The sequence below is a fragment of the Emiliania huxleyi genome, assembly GCF_000372725.1.
Source record: "Emiliania huxleyi CCMP1516 unplaced genomic scaffold EMIHUscaffold_4, whole genome shotgun sequence".
NCBI classification, from domain to species: domain Eukaryota; phylum Haptophyta; order Isochrysidales; family Noelaerhabdaceae; genus Emiliania; species Emiliania huxleyi.
This window is the reverse complement of record NW_005198966.1, coordinates 1,172,797-1,189,960: the sequence shown is the minus strand read 5'-3', so window position 1 is coordinate 1,189,960 and position 17,164 is coordinate 1,172,797. Positions and strand designations below refer to the sequence as shown.

At 65.5% G+C, this 17,164-nt stretch overlaps 6 protein-coding genes across 6 annotated transcripts; 3 read left to right on the top strand and 3 right to left on the bottom strand.

Annotated features, from left to right (window-relative positions):
- Positions 1–174: 174 nt before the first annotated feature.
- On the top strand, positions 175–2,387 carry EMIHUDRAFT_461368 (hypothetical protein; the record flags this gene model as incomplete). Its single annotated transcript, XM_005770581.1, has 4 exons — positions 175–928; positions 1,842–1,938; positions 2,012–2,107; positions 2,172–2,387. Coding segments are annotated over exons 1-4 (1,143 nt in total), but the record flags the coding sequence as incomplete, so codon positions are not given.
- Positions 2,388–3,109: 722 nt separating this feature from the next.
- Positions 3,110–4,463, top strand: EMIHUDRAFT_447975 (hypothetical protein; the record flags this gene model as incomplete). The annotated part of the gene is made up of 4 exons (XM_005770580.1): positions 3,110–3,205; positions 3,449–3,491; positions 3,690–4,009; positions 4,407–4,463. The coding sequence occupies 4 exons, from the start codon at positions 3,110–3,112 to the stop codon at positions 4,461–4,463; spliced, it is 516 nt and encodes a 171-aa protein (XP_005770637.1).
- Positions 4,464–4,944: 481 nt separating this feature from the next.
- On the bottom strand, positions 4,945–5,922 carry EMIHUDRAFT_349903 (hypothetical protein; the record flags this gene model as incomplete). The annotated part of the gene is made up of 1 exon (XM_005770579.1): positions 4,945–5,922. A coding segment is annotated over one exon (919 nt), but the record flags the coding sequence as incomplete, so codon positions are not given.
- Positions 5,923–6,896: 974 nt separating this feature from the next.
- On the top strand, positions 6,897–8,182 carry EMIHUDRAFT_432313 (hypothetical protein). The gene has a single exon (XM_005770578.1). The coding sequence runs from the start codon at positions 6,960–6,962 to the stop codon at positions 7,734–7,736; it is 777 nt and encodes a 258-aa protein (XP_005770635.1). The 5' UTR covers positions 6,897–6,959; the 3' UTR covers positions 7,737–8,182.
- Positions 8,183–8,455: 273 nt separating this feature from the next.
- EMIHUDRAFT_95985 (hypothetical protein) lies at positions 8,456–14,026 on the bottom strand (the record flags this gene model as incomplete). The annotated part of the gene is made up of 4 exons (XM_005770577.1): positions 8,456–10,096; positions 10,474–10,533; positions 10,765–11,187; positions 11,237–14,026. The coding sequence occupies 4 exons, from the start codon at positions 14,024–14,026 to the stop codon at positions 8,456–8,458; spliced, it is 4,914 nt and encodes a 1,637-aa protein (XP_005770634.1).
- Positions 14,027–15,248: 1,222 nt separating this feature from the next.
- Positions 15,249–16,816, bottom strand: EMIHUDRAFT_61544 (cobalamin synthesis protein P47K; the record flags this gene model as incomplete). The annotated part of the gene is made up of 4 exons (XM_005770576.1): positions 15,249–15,830; positions 16,058–16,094; positions 16,125–16,304; positions 16,437–16,816. The coding sequence occupies 4 exons, from the start codon at positions 16,814–16,816 to the stop codon at positions 15,249–15,251; spliced, it is 1,179 nt and encodes a 392-aa protein (XP_005770633.1).
- Positions 16,817–17,164: the final 348 nt, after the last annotated feature.

Here is a 17,164-nt window from a genome sequence, read left to right as displayed (position 1 = left end):
GCGCAGCGCGAACTCGCTCTGAGCCTAGCGCAGCGCCTCGGAAGGAAACACCATTTTGGCTCGCCAACAAGCCCTCCGCGCCCCCACACCGTTAGGATAATACATTTTTTTTGGACAAAAAAGAAAAAACAAATCGTGGCAGGCCATTTCGCGGCACCAGCAGCCGACTTCCTACGAACAGCAGCTGCGAACCGATGTGGGCTCACGGCATGATGCACTTCGGGCTCGGGATCCTCCCCGCGGCGCTCAAGCCAGCGCTTCGCGTCGGCCCGGCCGCCGCTCGCGCCGGCGGCGTCATGCGCGCCTCGGTCGAGTCGCTCGGCCGGCCTGACGTCGTCGTGGTGGGCGGCGGCTTTGGCGGGCTCTACACCGCGCTCCGCCTGGCCAACCTGGGGTGGGAGGAGGCGGAGCCGCCGCGTGTGACGCTGGTCGACCGGAGCGACCGCTTCGTCTTCCTCCCCATGCTCTACGAGGTGACGACCGGGCAGGCGTCCTGCTGGGAGGTGGCGCCGCGTTTCGAGGAGCTGCTCGCAGGCTCCGGCGTCGAGTTCGTGCAGGGCGAGGCGATCTCGCTCGACGCCGAGGCGCAGCTGCTCTCTGTGCGGCGGCCGGAGGAGGCAACGGCCGGAGAGGGAGGCGCCGCCAACTCCTCCGGCACGACGGCGGGCGGTCCGCTCGCTCTTCCGTACGACGCCGCCGTCCTCGCGCCGGGCGCAGTCCCCTCGTTTGGCGGCGTCAAGGGGGCGGCGGAGCACGCGCTGCCCTTCTATTCGCTCGACGACGCGCTCGCGCTGCGCGAGACGCTGCTCCCGCTCTCGCGCGCCCCTGCCGGCGCCAAGATCTCCGTCGCAGTCATCGGCGGCTCTTTCGTCGGGGCGGGGGCCGGCAGCCAGCGCGTGTGCTGCTGGCAGCAGCCCAGGACTGAGCGGTCCAATGCTTCGAGCTAGGTCGAGCTGGCCGCCAACCTGTGCAGCTGGCTCGGGGACAAGGCCGACCCTCCCCCTCCTCCACCGCTGTCCTAAGGACCTGTTCGGAGCCTGTTCTTGGTGCCCTCCCCGCTAGGTCGACCTCTCCCTGATTCACAGGGCAGAGGCGCTCCTCTCCTCGTCGAGCGACTTCAGCAGGCCGCCCGCAGGCGGGCGGGAGGGAGGGCGACAGTGCCTCGTCACACTTGCTTCTGCTGCTGCTGCGGGTAGGCTCGTCGCGCAGGCGAGGCTCGAGGAGCGTGGCGTGACATGTCCAGGACATGTCCAGGACACCTCTATGACATGTCCCATAGGCGAGGCTCGAGGAGCGTGGCGTGACAGTGCACCTGGAGACTGCAGTGGACGAGGCGGCATCGGAGAGAGGCGCACTCTGGTCTGACTCGCTCATCCAACCTTCACCAAGGGCTGCTGGACTCAGGTTGCCCCGGGGGAGCTCACACTGTGCGGCGGCACCGCGCCACCCTCCCTCCCGGCAACCCTCCCGCGGCGCGACTACCACGTCCTGGACACGCCCCACCGACGCCCAAAACACGTCCATGTACAGGCGGACTTGGTGGTGTGGTGCGCCGGCTCGCAGCCTTCGCCGCTCTGCGCCTCGCTCGGGCTGCCGGTGGACGAGAGAGGCAGGCTGCTCACCGACCGGCGAGATCTAGCCGAGATTGCCCGAGATTGCCCGAGATGTGGACGAGAGAGGCAGGCTGCTCACCGACCGGCAGCCCTCGCCGGAGGACGCACTGCCGTTGGGCAAGATTTCTTGTGTGTGGACGCGCAGCTCTTCTCTGTCAGGTAACTCGCCGCGGTTCGTCTGCATGTCCATCGCTCTCTTCTTCGGCATTCCGAGCCTTCATGCTTCAGGTACCTTTCCGTGGACGGGCTGCCGCACGTGCACTGCCTCGGCGACGCCGCCTGCTCCGCCGACAGCAAGGGACCGGCGCCGCCATCGACGGCGCAGGTGGCGGTGCACCAGGGCGCGGGCCGCGAGGGGCTTCTTCTTCGGGAGCGGTCGGGGTGGTCCTGTTGTGTAGGCGGCGATGCAGCAGGCGGACTACGCTGCGTGGAACACGCGCGCCGCGCTGTTGGGCTCGCCGCCGCTGCCGTTCCGCTACACAAACTTGGGCGAGATGCTCTCGCTCGGAAGCGATGAAAGGTGATCTCGGGTGATCTCGGGTGATCTCGGTAGGCGAGATGCTCTCGCTCGGCGGCGAAGACGGCGCCGTGTCTGCGCTCGCCGGGTTGGTGCAGCTCCGAGGGCCGCTCGCGTCGTTGTCGCGCAAGGCGGTCTACGCGGCGCGGATGCCCACGCCGGCGCAGGCGGCGCGCGTGGGCGCGTCGTGGGCCCTCGACGCCGCCCTTGGCGCCGCTGCGCTCGTGGCGCGCGGCGCCGGCGGGGCGGCCGGCAAGGGGCGGCCGCGTCCGTGAGCCCCTCACACTGAGTTGCTGGAGCTCAAATCTCTGCCAGCTCTCAGCTGAAGTCAGTGTGACGTGTGTGTGCGCTGTCATTATATACGGCTTGCGCGGCGCTATTAAGTATTATATGCTGACGTAGAATATGTTTTTGCGAGAACGTTTGTGCCGGCATTATAACGTACCACGACGCACGAGGCATCAGGCATGGACCACCATTGACGCAATTGAGCATTGTGAGGCACATCACGTTCACGATGCCGACTTGCCGAGATCGGAGATGGCGGAGGCGCAAGGCATACTCCATACAGATACGAGATACACAGACAGTGCACCTTCCTGTTCCCCCTGCTACACCGCACACGGCACAAACAGGCGCAGCAACAGGTGGGTACGCAGATGCGGTGAGAGCTTGCCAATCGAAGAAGGAATCTTCAGCATCTTTAAATTCTTTTCATGCCTGTGTTAGTGCCAGTGCGCGCCAGTCCCGTGCCCAGTGTATAAATAAATAAATAAATAAAACGGGCACGCCAAACGAGGGGTGGGAGAAGGACAGGGTCCCCACCTGCACGAGCAGGATCTTGTAAGGACGATCAGGGACACAGGGGAACGGGAGCGGGGAGCGCATCGCGACACGGAGGGGGGCTGGGCAGGGTTGGATGTAAAATTCTTTTCATGAGACAGTTGTATCGCCGGAATCGCGGTGGAGTCACGCCGGCATGTTTGTCGACGGCGAGGGCCGGCTCTCCAGCGCACCGTCTGAGGAGCTCGAGTACCTCAAGAAGACGGGCATCGACGACTATCTCTTCGCTGCCGTGCGCGCCACGGCGGCCGGCGGCGCGACAGAGCGGCGCGAGGCGCTGCTCCTCATCTCGACGCGGCTCGCGGCGGAGGCAGAGGCTGCCAGCGAGCCGGCGAAGGACGGAGGTCTGCGGCGGCGCGGCGTCCGCGCGGTGAAGGAGTCTCCGGCGGCGGAGGCGGCGGCGCCAGAAGAGGTCGAGGAGCCCAGCAGCGGCGGCGGCGGCGGCGTGGCTGGCGCGCTCCGCCTCGTGTGCGAGCGGACCGGCTGGCTCGCGTTCTTCCTCTGCGGCCTGCTGCTGTGTGAGAGGGTGATGCACTCGTTCGGCCCGCTGCTCTAGATGCGTAATGCCGACGTCCGTGGTCCAAGTCGCACTCGAGAAGACGTGTCCGCCACCTGCATTCAGCTGCCGTTCGGCTGTGCTGCGAGCTGTCTTCGCGGTGCTCCGAGTGCACGGGATGCTCCTACTCACACGCGCTGCCTCTGGTGCACTCACGCAGGCGCGCTTCTCGAGCGCGAGATCGAGCTCGCCTTCTTCGTGCCCCTCATCATCGGCCACGGCGGCAACTCGGGAGGCCAGGCAGTCTCCACTGTCATCCGCTCCATCGGCCGGCGATCGCCCTCCGGCTCGGAGGCGATCTCGACGGTGGCGACCGAGGCGCTCGCTGGCGCGCTCCAGTCTCTGCTGCTCGGCTGCCTCGTCGGCCCCGCGCTGCACTTCTTCCTCGACACGTCACGCGCCGTCTCGACGGTCATGGCAACCACGCTGCCTCTGCTCGGGCTCTTCTCGAACTGCACCGGGGCGATGCTCCCGTTCCTCGTCACTTGGGCAGGCGCGAGATCCGCCGAGATCCGCCGAGATTCGCCGGGATTCGCTTGCTTCCGCTCCTCCTCTCTTTGCTTCTCGATCCCGATCGCACCTACCCCTCACTTTGCGCACCCGTGGGCGCACCGCCCCTCTCCACCCCCCCCCCCCCGGGCCACCCACCCCTTTCCACCCCCCCGCAGGCCTTGACCCTGCCGTGATCGTCGGGCCCCTGATGACGACCCTTGTCGACACGTTAGGCTTCAGCCCCCCCCCCCCCCCCTTTGCGCGTGTGCCACACCCCCTGACCGCCGGTTCCGCGCGGTGGTGTGGCGCAGGGCTGATGATCTACCTCTCTGTCGCCACCGCCACGCTCGTCCACGGTTCGTGAGCTCGTTCACGCTTGCCGCAGACCGCTGCGCCAGGGCAACTTGTTGTCATCCGCATGCTCTCCCGTACGTCGTACTGATCACGCGCCTCGTTGTGTCGCATCTCCCATCGCATGTGAATCGCGCTCATCGGAGGTAGGGGGGATGCGTGGCACACGGCGCGATCCGCGCGCGCACGCGATCCTAGAGTATGTATCGCGCGAAAGCGTCGAGCATCCGCGCCAAGTTCCGCCCGCTCCGGCCAGCTTGATGGCTTGTGCGACACTTTTATTTTTTACAATCAATGAATGGTGTATTAAGTATTTTATCCCTTTGCGCTTTGGGTCCTCTTTGAGGTTCCTTTTACCATCTCACAGTCCGTTTTTATTTTATTTGGTTTTGAAGTATAGGTCAGTGTATTATCAGTCTATATGAACTGTGCTCACAGACTGTGTGACAGGAATTTGCAAACCCCCGAATGCCGACAACGAGACCCCGCCTGGAATACAAGCTTAAAGGTGCCTGCGACCCGACCCCACCCGTCACTGTAAGACTCAGTTCCCGTTCGAGGGTTCGCGGCGGGACGGGGCGCGAGCCCATGTGCCATGGCGCGTGCACGCGCGGGACGAAGTGTGGTCAGGTCACATGCCGCCGCGCAGGCGAAGCACCAAGTGGAGGGTGGACTCCTTCTGGATGTTGTAGTCCGACAGGGTGCGGCCGTCCTCGAGCTGCTTGCCCGCAAAGATCAGGCGCTGCTGGTCGGGCGGGATGCCCTCCTTGTCCTGGATCTTGGCCTTGACGTTGTCGATCGAGTCGGAGGGCTCGACCTCGAGCGTGATGGTCTTGCCGGTCAGCGTCTTGACGAAGATCTGCATGCCGCCGCGCAGGCGAAGCACCAAGTGGAGGGTGGACTCCTTCTGGATGTTGTAGTCCGACAGGGTGCGGCCGTCCTCGAGCTGCTTGCCCGCAAAGATCAGGCGCTGCTGGTCGGGCGGGATGCCCTCCTTGTCCTGGATCTTGGCCTTGACGTTGTCGATCGAGTCGGAGGGCTCGACCTCGAGCGTGATGGTCTTGCCGGTCAGCGTCTTGACGAAGATCTGCATGCCGCCGCGCAGGCGAAGCACCAAGTGGAGGGTGGACTCCTTCTGGATGTTGTAGTCCGAGAGGGTGCGGCCGTCCTCGAGCTGCTTGCCCGCAAAGATCAGGCGCTGCTGGTCGGGCGGGATGCCCTCCTTGTCCTGGATCTTGGCCTTGACGTTGTCGATCGAGTCGGAGGGCTCGACCTCGAGCGTGATGGTCTTGCCGGTCAGCGTCTTGACGAAGATCTGCATGCCGCCGCGCAGGCGAAGCACCAAGTGGAGGGTGGACTCCTTCTGGATGTTGTAGTCCGAGAGGGTGCGGCCGTCCTCGAGCTGCTTGCCCGCAAAGATCAGGCGCTGCTGGTCGGGCGGGATGCCCTCCTTGTCCTGGATCTTGGCCTTGACGTTGTCGATCGAGTCAGAGGGCTCGACCTCGAGCGTGATGGTCTTGCCGGTCAGCGTCTTGACGAAGATCTGCATATCTCTGTTGTGGGAGTGGATGGAGCGGCTGGTCGTAAGCTAAGGGACGTGCGAGTTCGCTTTTACGGACTCCTTGGTACGAGGACGTTTCCACACTTTCGAGGCGCCTTCTCCCGGGCTCTGGATTTAGGGTGGCCGCCGCCACAACGACAATTGCGACTCGGCGCTCGTTTCTATTATTTTGTGTGATCTCTCTGTCTCCCAGTTGCCGGGCGGGGTTCAGTACACTGAAAATGAGGCCTCGATAAGGAAGCTGTTGTCGTTTGAGAGCCAGCGATAACGTGTGCCTCAGAGCCAGTTTTTGCCACTTCGTGCTCTCCAAGGGTCTCTAATATCAGTCATAGGAAGCTGCCATGGACAATGAGCTTGCCGCCGTGCAGCCGGAATGACCGCATCCTCGGTCTTGACGTTGCCGTTTCCGACAGGTTCGGCACCGTCGAGTTTTTGACGACATTGGACGCCATGCTGTCAATTGTGCCAAATTCCTGGTGTTAATGCCTGTGTTGCCAGTGCGCGCCAGTCCCGTGCCCCCAGTGTGTTGACCTTGTGAGAGAGAGTGGTGTTGTAAAATTCTCATTCCGCGAATTCTTTTGTGAGAGAGGCTTGCAATCTAAGAATTCTCACGAGAGGGCGGGGGGGCTGTTCTTTTTTACCCATTTCCTAGTCGAGGTGTCCCTTTTTCGGGCTAAGAAATTCTTTTGTCGCGGCTGCGGTGTGCCGTGTGGGAGCAGAGGGTTCCGCCGGCCGAAGTTCCGGCTCCTACCCAGATAGCTGATAGGGGGTCTGTTGACACTGAGTCGCGCCAAAACGCCCTACCTACCTACCTATTGCGGGCGCCAACCGCCAGGCTCCGTGCCCCACACCTACCTACCTATTGCGGGGCCGCGCAGCGAAGCGAAAAATACCCGTTTAGCCCTTCCGTGAATAGGCGCCGCCGCACCGTCTCGGTAAGGGCGTAGACCTTGTCTCGGCTGGCGTCCCAGCCGCAGGCGACTGGGCGGGTGCTGTTGTGTGCCTAATCCGACCGGACGTCACAGCATGCTGCTCGCATGTGCTACACCCACCCTCAGCCGGCGTGCTGCTGTGACAGCATTCGGCTGCACGGCGGCCTCTGCGGCGTCTGCACCATCGCACGCCCGGGTGCGGCGGAATTTTCCCGGGCAGGAATCCCGGCAATCCCATGGAGCAAACCGTGCCCTTCGAGAGAGGGTCGTACCGGACCGACGTCTTTGTCCGTCGCATCCTTCCCTCCTCCTCTGTCAGCCGGCAGCGCACCTTTGTGGACGGTCTGCCAGCCGTGCTCGTCGTCGGCTGCCCCGCTGTTGCCTACGACTACCTCGAAAACTTGGAGGCCCTCGTGGTGAGCGGTCCGGCAGGTCGTCGTGGTCAACACCTGCGAGGCCCCGACTTCTCGCGACGGCAGGCCATGGCTTCCCGCTGCCCAGCCTCCGGGTCCGCTGGATATGCGCACCGTGGCGGTGGCGGCGAGCCAGCTCGTGGCGGTATGCGATGCGTGTGGTTTGGGTGCTGTTCACCTCTTTGGTCACGGACTCGGCGGTGCGGTCGCGCTGCAGCTGGCAAGGCACATGCGCACGCCGCCGCGGGGAGACGCGGCGCAGCAGCAGGAGGCGGCGCCGGAGTTCGAGGCGGTGCCTTCTTCCGCCGCCGCGCCTCGCCTCGCCTCTCTCACGCTGGCAAGCCCGTACGGCGCCCTCTCGGACATGCGGGCGATGCAGCAGCGCCGCATCCGCGGCTACGCCGAGCTCGTGCCAGAGGAGGACGGCGCGCTCGAGGACGGCGAGCAGTGCGTCGTAGAGGCGAACGCGCTCACCGCAGTCCCGTACCGTGAAGCGCTGCTGGCGAAGAGCGCGAGCGAGGCGGAGGCGCTTCGGCTCGGCGGAGACGCGCTCGCGGCGAAGCTGCCACCTCCTCCGCTGCCCATCCTGCTCTCGCACGGCGGGGACAGGGACCCTGTTGAGCCGTCGTGGGACTTGAGCACACGGTGGGGACACCTGGTTGGGGGGCAGGCGCCTCAGTGCTGGATCTGGCCATGCATGCGTGGCTGTAGGCGGGACGTGGAGGAGCTGACCTACCCGTTTAGTGGCCACCTGCTCTTCCTCGACAGAGGAGCGTGAATCGTTTATCAACATCATTTTGATTTTCAGATTTCACATGTCTTGCAGTACGTTGAACACCAGTACAGCAGTGCTCCAAGTGCATGCAAGGTCGTTGTGTGTATGTGTACAAAACGCTCAACCCTCTCTCAAAACACGCACGTGTACGGTTTTAGGGGGGGAGGGGGGGTCGCGGCACGCGGGCACGCGCACGGCCACGGGGGCGGGGCACACGTCGCGTCACGTGCGGCGTCGGACGCGCTCTCTCTCTGTGGTGCGACGCGACAACATGCAACATCATGTACGCCCTCCCCAACGGTATGTGGTGGGAACCAGAGTGTATAGAGTGCGTTTGAATGACTGTAGAGTTAGACCGGCGAGACATGGGGTTCTCTAGCATGCCATGATGGCGCATCTCCGTCATGGCGAGTGGCCCACCACCTTCCGGTGGCGGTGCAGTGGCTTGGTGTGCATGATGCGGCGCTTCTGCGGCTCCGAAGCGGGGCAGACGCCGACGCTGGCGTAGAAGGTGAGCATCGCCGGCGGCCTAGTCCGGAGCTGGGGCGGCACCGAGGGCAACGGCGAGCAGGCCGGAAGAGAAGGCGGCGGTAGCGACCACGGTGGCGGCGGCGAGGGCGCGGAATCGTTCTCGCTGTCGCCGCTGTCGCCACCGCTATCCTTTGGGGCGGGCAACCGCTCCGTCCACCCGAGAGCGGCCTTCGGTGCAGCCGCTGCCGCCGCCGACCGGCGCGGTTCGTGCGCCTCGGACCCGCGCTGTGTGCCCGACGCTGACGACAACGGCGACTGCCAGTTGCGCGCAGAGCGAACGTGCTGGGACGGCTTCGAGTTGGAGGGGGATAACGACCAACTGGGGATGGCAGTGTCTCTCGGCGCTGAGGGCAGCGGGGAGTGCCGGGAGTGCCGGCTAGACGCGGAGTAAGCGAGCGGGTTCGACTTGAAATGGGCGATCTCGATCGCAGGCGGCGTTTCACGCCACGAGAGCTCGGAGGAAGAGGCTGGCGAGTCCTCGGTACCAGCGGCGCGAATGACGTAGCGAAATTCATGCTCGTCCTCGCTGGGCTGCCCAAAGGTGAGCACGCTGCCCTCGCGTAGCTGAGCGCTCGCCACCTCCTCGGCCGTAGACTGCAGGACGACCGGCTCGCCACCCGGCTGCTGCACGCGGCATCCGTTCTTGCGCGAGACGTCTTCGAGCCGGACGGTGCGGCCGTCTGCAGCGACGTGGAGCACGGCGTGCTGGCGCGAGATGTGCTTCACCTTGTGCGGAAACAAGGCCACGCCGCTCGACAGGTGGCGACCGACCGTCAGCGTGGCGCCGGGAGGCAGCGCGATCGGCGACGGCCGACCTGTGCGAGCCCCGTTGACCCCCGAATCCAGCGCTAGCTCCAACGGCCAGCGAGCGGCGTGGGGTCCCGCCGCGGGGGCGGAGGCGATCGGCGTCGAGGGCTGACTTCCGAGCCGCGAGAGCTCTGCAGACAGCTGGTGGATGTCGCGGCTCTGCTGGCTGATGAGCGAGCGCTGCAGCTGCATCATGGAGCGCAACTCGTCGACAGTGCCGTAGGTGTTTGGCTCGGTGGAGACGGAGATGTGGAGCAGGAGGCAGCACGAGTCTATCCGCGTGCCGCTCGGCGAGCGCAGGTGCAGGCAGCGGTAGCCGCAGCGGAGGGAGCCGAGCATCACCGTCTCGTACGCCACCAGCCGCCCCTCGTCCTCCACCACCACCCGAAGGATGGTCTGGTGAGGCTCGGCCGCGAGGCAGTGGAAGGTCTCGTCGACGGACGGGTTGAGGCCGTTGCCCTCCGCGACCGCGGTGGTGAGCCGGGTCACGCCCTGCGCCTCGGGCGGCGGCTGCGGCTCGCGTGCGACCGCGCAGAAGCCTCCAATAGCGTGCAGCTCGACGGCGACGCGCGGGCTCGAGACGCTCGCGCTCGACCCACTGGGCGGGCGGGGGCTGTCACTGAGGTGCGAGACGAAGGCGTGGTGGGGTTCGGTGAGGAGGGGCCGGCACTCGTCCCGCGTCGGAAGCTGGTGCAGGGAGAGCACCTAAAGGCGGTGGGTCGCTCGGTGAGCTGACAATAGAGGGGGCCAAACGGGGCGGCAGCAGAGCGCGGCGCCTTCAGCTCCGTCCGATGCACCTCCTCGCGCAGCGGCGGCCACAACGGCTTCCCGAGTCGCGATGGCTCCCTCTGCAGGGAGCCCATCTCCGAAGACAAGCGGCCGCAGGCGCTCCCCTCGCACGACGCCCGATCGCCGCCAGAACCACCGCGGCCCGGGGTCACAGATCCCCTTTTGTTTGGGGTCGAGGGGGGAGCCTTCTTGGGTGGGGGGGAGGGGGTGAGCGCCCGATCGGACGCACGGAGCGCCGCGGGCTTCAGTACGTAGCCACCGCTGCCGCGAAAGAGAGCGTCGTGGAGCTGCACCGGAGCGTCGTTCGTCTGCAGGTTGAGAGCCACCATCTGGACACCCGCGCGCCACGCTGCCTGCGCCGTGGGTGGGAAGGAACGGTAAGCGGAAAGGGCGCAGCGTTCAGAAAAAATGGTGAGGCGAGGGCGGGCGCGCACGAGTGGGTGGCTGTTGCTCGACCACCACCGAGTCGGAGAGGGGAAGGTTCTCACGAGCTGCGAGGCGGCGAGGGGCAGCCATCCTCCCCGCTCGCTCGCCAACCGCTCCAACCGCTCCTCAGACACGCTCACGACACCTCGGCGCGGCACCTCGGCGACCGAGAGCTCGCTCGCTGGCTCCTCCGCTGGCCATGAGCCACTCTGCCAGACGGGAGAGCTCGGAGACCCGAAGGGCGACTCAGATATTAGCGTCGCCTCGCTGTTGCTCTCGCCCTTGGGAGGCACGAGAGTGACGCCGCGGAGCCAGCCCCAAACGCACCGGCCGGCCAGGCGCCACTCGTCTGCGATCTGGTAGCGGCTCCTCCCGGTGGAGCGGCCGCTGAGCTCCTTCCAGCTCGCCTCGCGGCCGAGCCGCCTGCACACCGCTTCGCGAAGCCTGCAGCCGTCGTCGAGTCCGTTGTCGACCTCCTTGGGCGCCGGCGCCTGGCCGATGGACCTCGTGGGCAGCGTGACGAGGGTGCGGAGGAGCGGGTCCGTGGTCACTCCGTTGTCGAGCCGCATCTTGACGAGGACCTACAGTCGAGATGTGCCCGAGATATGCCTCAAGGTGTGCCCGAGACACCCTCAGCCGCATCTTGACGAGGACCTTCCGGTGCAGCTCCCGGAGGGGCGTGCTCGCGACGCGCTCGCTGCGGGAGAGCTGGTCGCCCAGCGTGTTGATGAGCTCCTTGGCGAGCTTCCTCTGTTGCTTCGCCGAGCAGTGCATCTCGAGGCTCAGAATCACGGGCAGAGGGCTGCTGGTAAAGGCGTGCTCGGCGATTGCGGCGACCACCTCGCCGAAGGCGACGCTTCCGCAGAGGAGAGGGACCCCTCCCGGCATGCGGTGAGTGACGCGCGGGCCCTGGCCCCACCACCGCCCAAAGGTGGTGGGGTCCCAGCAGTCGATCTCGAGGCAGCGAGTCCCCGAGAGCAGGAGGCGGCGGTACATGTCGGCAGACACGGCGGAGGTGAGCTGGTCCCCCTCGAGGAAGCTGTTGTGAGAGCTACTGATCCAATAGCTGGTGAGCGGCTCAGTCGCGTCCGTCGGGGAGCGCCTAGGCTCGATGGCGCTGTTGGACGGCGAGAGCAGCAGCGCGGCGAACTCGTGCACCGAGATCGGCTCCGACTCGAGCGCACTGGTCGACCCACTTCTCGGCGCCTGCCTCGAGGCAGAGTCGCGGTGCTTTGACGAGTCGCGGTGCGTCGACGACTCCACCTGAAGCTTCTTCTTTGACCGAAGGGCGCGGAGAGCAACCGTCCACTCCTCCCACAGAGTACGCCCCCCCGCGCCCTGCTCGTTGAGACAGAAGCGAAGTAGGTCTCCCAAGCTCAGCGACGCGTTGGCGCGCTCGTCGATAGGCACGGTGCCAAACGAGGTTGTCCTCGTCAGTCTCGGGCCCGCCTCGAGATCCGCGTGAGCTGAAGAGTCGGTCTGGCGGCCTTCACCGCAGCCGCCGTGGCGATGCGTGCAAGCCGCGGACCTCGAGGCTAGCGCCTCGATGAAGGGCGTCGTATTTCGCGTCGCGTGGAGCCACTCGCGAAGCTGTGCTGCCTCGCGCGCGGCCGAGCCCCACAGCTTCTGCTCCAGCACCGAGGCCCACAGGCGCTGCTCCACAAACGGGCGCCGCTCGACGTCGGGAGGGCCCTCGGTCGGCTCCTTGTTGGCCCTCCGGCACAGCCGCTCCCACACGGCCTGAGGCGTGGCGATAGGGCGCAAGAATGGCGTCGTCCGAGCCCTGCTGCACGCCCGCCGCACCGCTCGTGCGCGGTCGGCGCAGGCGCGAACGGGAGCGCTCCGAGCGATCCGCCTGCGGAGCAGCGTCCACGGGCTCGTGCCGTGCGACGCGGCGATGCGCGATAGCGGTGGTACAAGCCAGCCGACGCTTTGGCAACGCAAGCACAGCATCAGAGCGACGCACCCCGCTAAGGCGCAGACGATCCCTATGAGATAGGGGGGGACCTCGTCCTGCGTCGGAGGCAATGCTTCAACAGGCGGTTCGAGCTCCCCAAAGTTGTAGATCACGCCGCTGTGCTCGCGCGATCCGCCCTTCCAGACCCACTCGTCTTCGGTGAATTGAGCTACGAGCTGAGCTGAGAAGGCGGTCGCGCCTTGGCCGAGCAGGTTGAACAGCTGCACGTTGGCGCTGCTCCTGTCGCCCTTCTCGTCGAACTCAACACGTCCTGAAAGGCCATCAAACGACAGGCTCCGCTTCGAATTCCAGAACTGCGTGCCAAACGAGTCTGGCAGCGGGCCTGCTGGAGCCACCTGGCACGACAGCAGCCCCGCCGTCACGACGGCATCGTACGCAAACGCACCGGGCTCGCGCAAGATAGCACTCGTGTGTGGATCGACAGCGGTAAAGAAGTCATCGCGGATCTGCCAGTCGGCGGGAAGGTGCGGGTTGAAGTCTCCGGGCTGTAGCGCCGCCCAGCGCTCGCTTGCGAACCTGGTCCACTGCGGATCGCCGTCGGTCGCGCCGACTGCCTTGATCTGCAGGCTGCCGTGCAGCGCGTCCTGCGCTGCTTCGCTCAACTCGTCAAAGTCTACCGACACGACACTGTCTGCGAAGACCCAGGAGGTGCCAGCAGTGAGCAGGCCGGTGGCCAGCGCAGAGTCCACAATAAGGCCGAGGCTGCTGGGGAAGCCCAGGACTAGCAGTGCCTTGGCGCCGCTGTCGCTCAGGCTTTCCACGGCGTCCCTAATCGATTTCTCGCGGAGCGATTCATCTTCGGAGAAACCTTCGCTCGCGAACGTCAAGCCGAGAGCCAGGCAAGCGAGCTTCGTAGCTTCCTCGTAGGCTCGGCCAAACGGGTCTTGGACGTAGAGAACGGCCACGGTCGAGAGTCCGAGTTGACGCTTCCAAAAGGAGCAGACGCTCGACGCGGCCGCCTGGTCCGTGGGAATCGTCCTCATGAAGCGAGGGTACAGGGCGATGTCGTCAAGATCGGTCGAAGTCGACCAGTATGAGATCTGCGGGATGTCGAGGGCGCCGGTGATAGCCGCCGTGGTGGTTGAGACGGAGCTGCGGCCGGGGCCGATGACCACATCGGTACCCGAGGTCAGGTCCCCCAGCGCGCGGACTGACTTGGCAACCGTGCCGCCGCTGTCGAGTAGCCGAAAGCGGAGCTGTTTGTCGCACCCGGCCAACGTTCCAAACGCGGGCAGAGCGCTTGCGTTTCTCGCGTTGAAGTCCGTCACTGCAGTCAAGGAGGCCGCCACAACAGTCTGCATCGTGTCTGTCATCCAGCACGCGCCACTGATCCACTCGCCAGCGCAGGTCTCATGGGATGTGGAGCGTGCGGCCGAGTGGCGGATGAGGATCGCGAGACTCACATTTGTAGAGGCGACCGCTGGCAGTAGCAGCGAGAGCATGGCAGCTGGCCGCGCCGAAAGGTGTCCAAATGGAGATGGTCTTTTTGGAGCCGCCAGTGTCGGCGATGATCTCGGCGATTGACGTTATAAGCGAGCGGAGTTTTTTAAAGTTTAACATGAAAAACCAACCATTTTCTACTCCCTCGTGATCCCATGCGCTGTCCTCGTGCTCACCCACCATCACCTACCTCGCCCTGCCACCCCCCGCCCCCGCTGCACTCTTCCTCCTGTTGCCACCTACCCACCTTCCGCTTCCACCGACCACCGTTCGTTTGACCCGCCTTCCGATGCCCCGCCGTTCGCAGCCGCCGTGCCGCCGCTCTCTCTTTCCCTCCCTCTCCCTCCCTCCCTCCCTCCCTCCCTCCTCCTTCCGCCTGCCGCACCGCCGTTAGCCCGCCGTCCGATGTCCGCCGTCCGATGCCCTGCCGCCCGATGCCTGATGCACCGCCGCTCGACGGTGCCGCACCGCCTTCCACACAGAAAAAAAAGCCAAGAGAGGGGTTGGAGGGCGGGAGAAGCCAAAAAAGCCGAAAGCCATCTCTTTCTTGTCGGTCAATCTTGGCACGCCATCGCCGAAAGCGGGCGCTCCCACCGGACCGACACCTTGAGACCCTTTGAGAGCTCTTTCCTTGTGTGTGCATGCACGATGGCTCACCAGACGGCACCACCTACTCGAACACCTTCAAGAGCACGGCGATACATAAGGCCTTGTCGCGCCGCTGTTTGTTCACCCGCATCAATCGCACCGCAAAAGAGCATGGCGTTCGCGCTGTCGAGCTCCGAGAGTGGATCAGAGACAAGGAGACCATCTTGTCGCTCGCCTTGCTCGAAGCGTGGGCTGACGACGTGCAACAGAAGGACCCGAACGGGGGCAGGAACAAGCCGCCCTTCCCACTGAAGCCGACAGCGTGGCCCGAGAAATCCAAATCGCTTTCGCGGAGCGGAAGAAGTTCCTGTTCCTGTCTCGACCCTATAGCAGAGTGACCTGCACCATGTTTCACCACGTCACGGTGATGTATTCATATTCTCAGAGTGTCTAGTGCCCAAACTCCTCGTGTCTTGCGTGCGTGAGCGCGTCTGGTCTATCGCGAGTCGTGCTCGTGGAGAGTGCACGTGTGGAATATTCAATATATTAGGATGAGAGCTACGCGCAGCCGCATTGCCGTGTCTTTCCCCACTGCCACGTATTTATTTCCGTCCTTCTGCTACCGCTCACGCTTCGCTATAACCTCTTCTTTCCCTCCGCCGCCGCCTCCTCCTCCTCGCACGGCGCGCACTCCCCCGCGTCCGTCAGCGCCGACTGCGACTCGCCATCGGAAGCGCACGCAGCAAACGACTCGTCCAACCGCAGCCCCTCGAGGCGGTGCCCGATGACGACCAGGCTCGAGGCGCGCGGCTCGCCGTCGCGCCACTCGGAGCCGGCAAAGCCGTGGATCTGCGCGTGCACGCCGTGCACGATGAAGCGGCGCGGCTCGCCGCGCAGCGCGAGCACGCCCTTGATGCGGTACACGTCGTCGGACCGATCCTCGGCGAGTGCGCGGAGCCAGCTCTGCAGTGCGTCGAGGCGGAGGGGCGCGCGCGACTCGAGGCTGACGCACGAGACGTACGGGCTGTGCGAGGCGGCGCCGCCCGCCGCCGCTCGCCGCAGCTCCAGCGCCGAGTCGGACGCATACGCGCGGAGGTGCAGCAGCGTGGCGGCGCCGACGAGGGCGTGCGAGGTGCGCAGCTGCGGCGCGGTGGCGTTGAGGGCCTCGACCGCGCGCGAGACGTCCTCCAAGGCGCCCGGGCTGTCGGAGAGGTCGACCTCGCGGGGGCAGGGCGGCGGCGAGTGGAGGGCGGGGCGGCGCGACGGGAGGGCGCGCGCTGCGAGGTGGGCTGGCGAGAGAGGAGAGGCCAGGGGAGGGAGGCGAGAGGCGAGAGGCGAGGCGAGGCGGAGAGAGGCGGGGCGGGGCGAGGCGGGCCGGGGAGAGGCGGGGCGGGGAGAGGGTCCGGGGAGAGTGCGGGAGAGGAGTGCGCCTTGTTGAGGATCACGAGGTCGGAGACTGCGACCTGCTTCTCCGCCTCGGCCCTCCGCCGCATCAGGCCGAGCGGCCCAGACGGCCGCAGGTGGCGCATCGCGTGCGCGGCGTCGACGATGCTGACCACGCCGTCGAGGTAGAAGCCCGACGTCGCCATCTCGCGCCGCCACAGCACCTGCATGAGCGGACCCGGGTCGGCAAGCCCGCTCGTCTCGATCAGCACGTAGTCAAACGGCAGGATCGCACCGGCGGCCATTCCGCTCACCGCGTCAGCGCCCGCCGCGTCGCCGTCAGCGGCAAGCGCGACGCTTCCCTCGGCGCTGCCCTCAGCGCTGCCCTCAGCGGCGGCGGTGTCGGCGGCCGTGTCGGCGCTGCCCTCGCCGAGCCTCGACATCTCGAGGAGCTTGTCGAGCACGCGCTCGAGCTCGGAGCCGGGCGTCTCGCCGCTGCAGCACATGCACCCGTTCTTGAGCACCACGACGCCCGCGCTGCTCGCCGAGGCGGCGGCCGAGCGCTCCTCGTCGATGAGATGGTGGTCGATCGAGATGGCGCCGATCTCGTTCTCGATGACGAGGACGCGGTGGCCGTGGTCGCCCGTCAGGATGCGGTTGACCAGTGTCGTCTTGCCGCTGCCGAGGAAGCCGGTGATGATTGTGATCGGAATCCGTGCCGGGGACGGCTGCTGCGCGCCACCGCCGCCGCCACCGCCGCCGCCGCCGCCGCAGAGCTCAAGGGATTTCTCCTCAATGCGCCGGATCCGCAGCCGCTGCATAAAGTAGAGGAGGAGCTGAGTGGCAAGGAACGAGCCGGCGATGGCTACCACGTACCACCACATTAGATTGGTGGGAGGCACAGTTCTGGGCGGCCTTCGGCGTGGAGCTGTGAGCGCTGTCAGGGAGGGCGCCTGGGTCTAAATTTAGTGCGGTGTGAAGTGTTTATGTACTGCATCTTTAGTGCACTTTAGCGCGAATTTAGTGCGAATTTAGTGCAACTTTAGTGCAAATTTAGCGCAAATTTAGCGCAAATTTAGTGCGACTTTACATCCAGATTTAGCGAGGTTTAGTGCGTCTTTAGTCCAGCCACGCAGTAGTTTTGCTGGACAGGGTTCCCTGACAGCAGT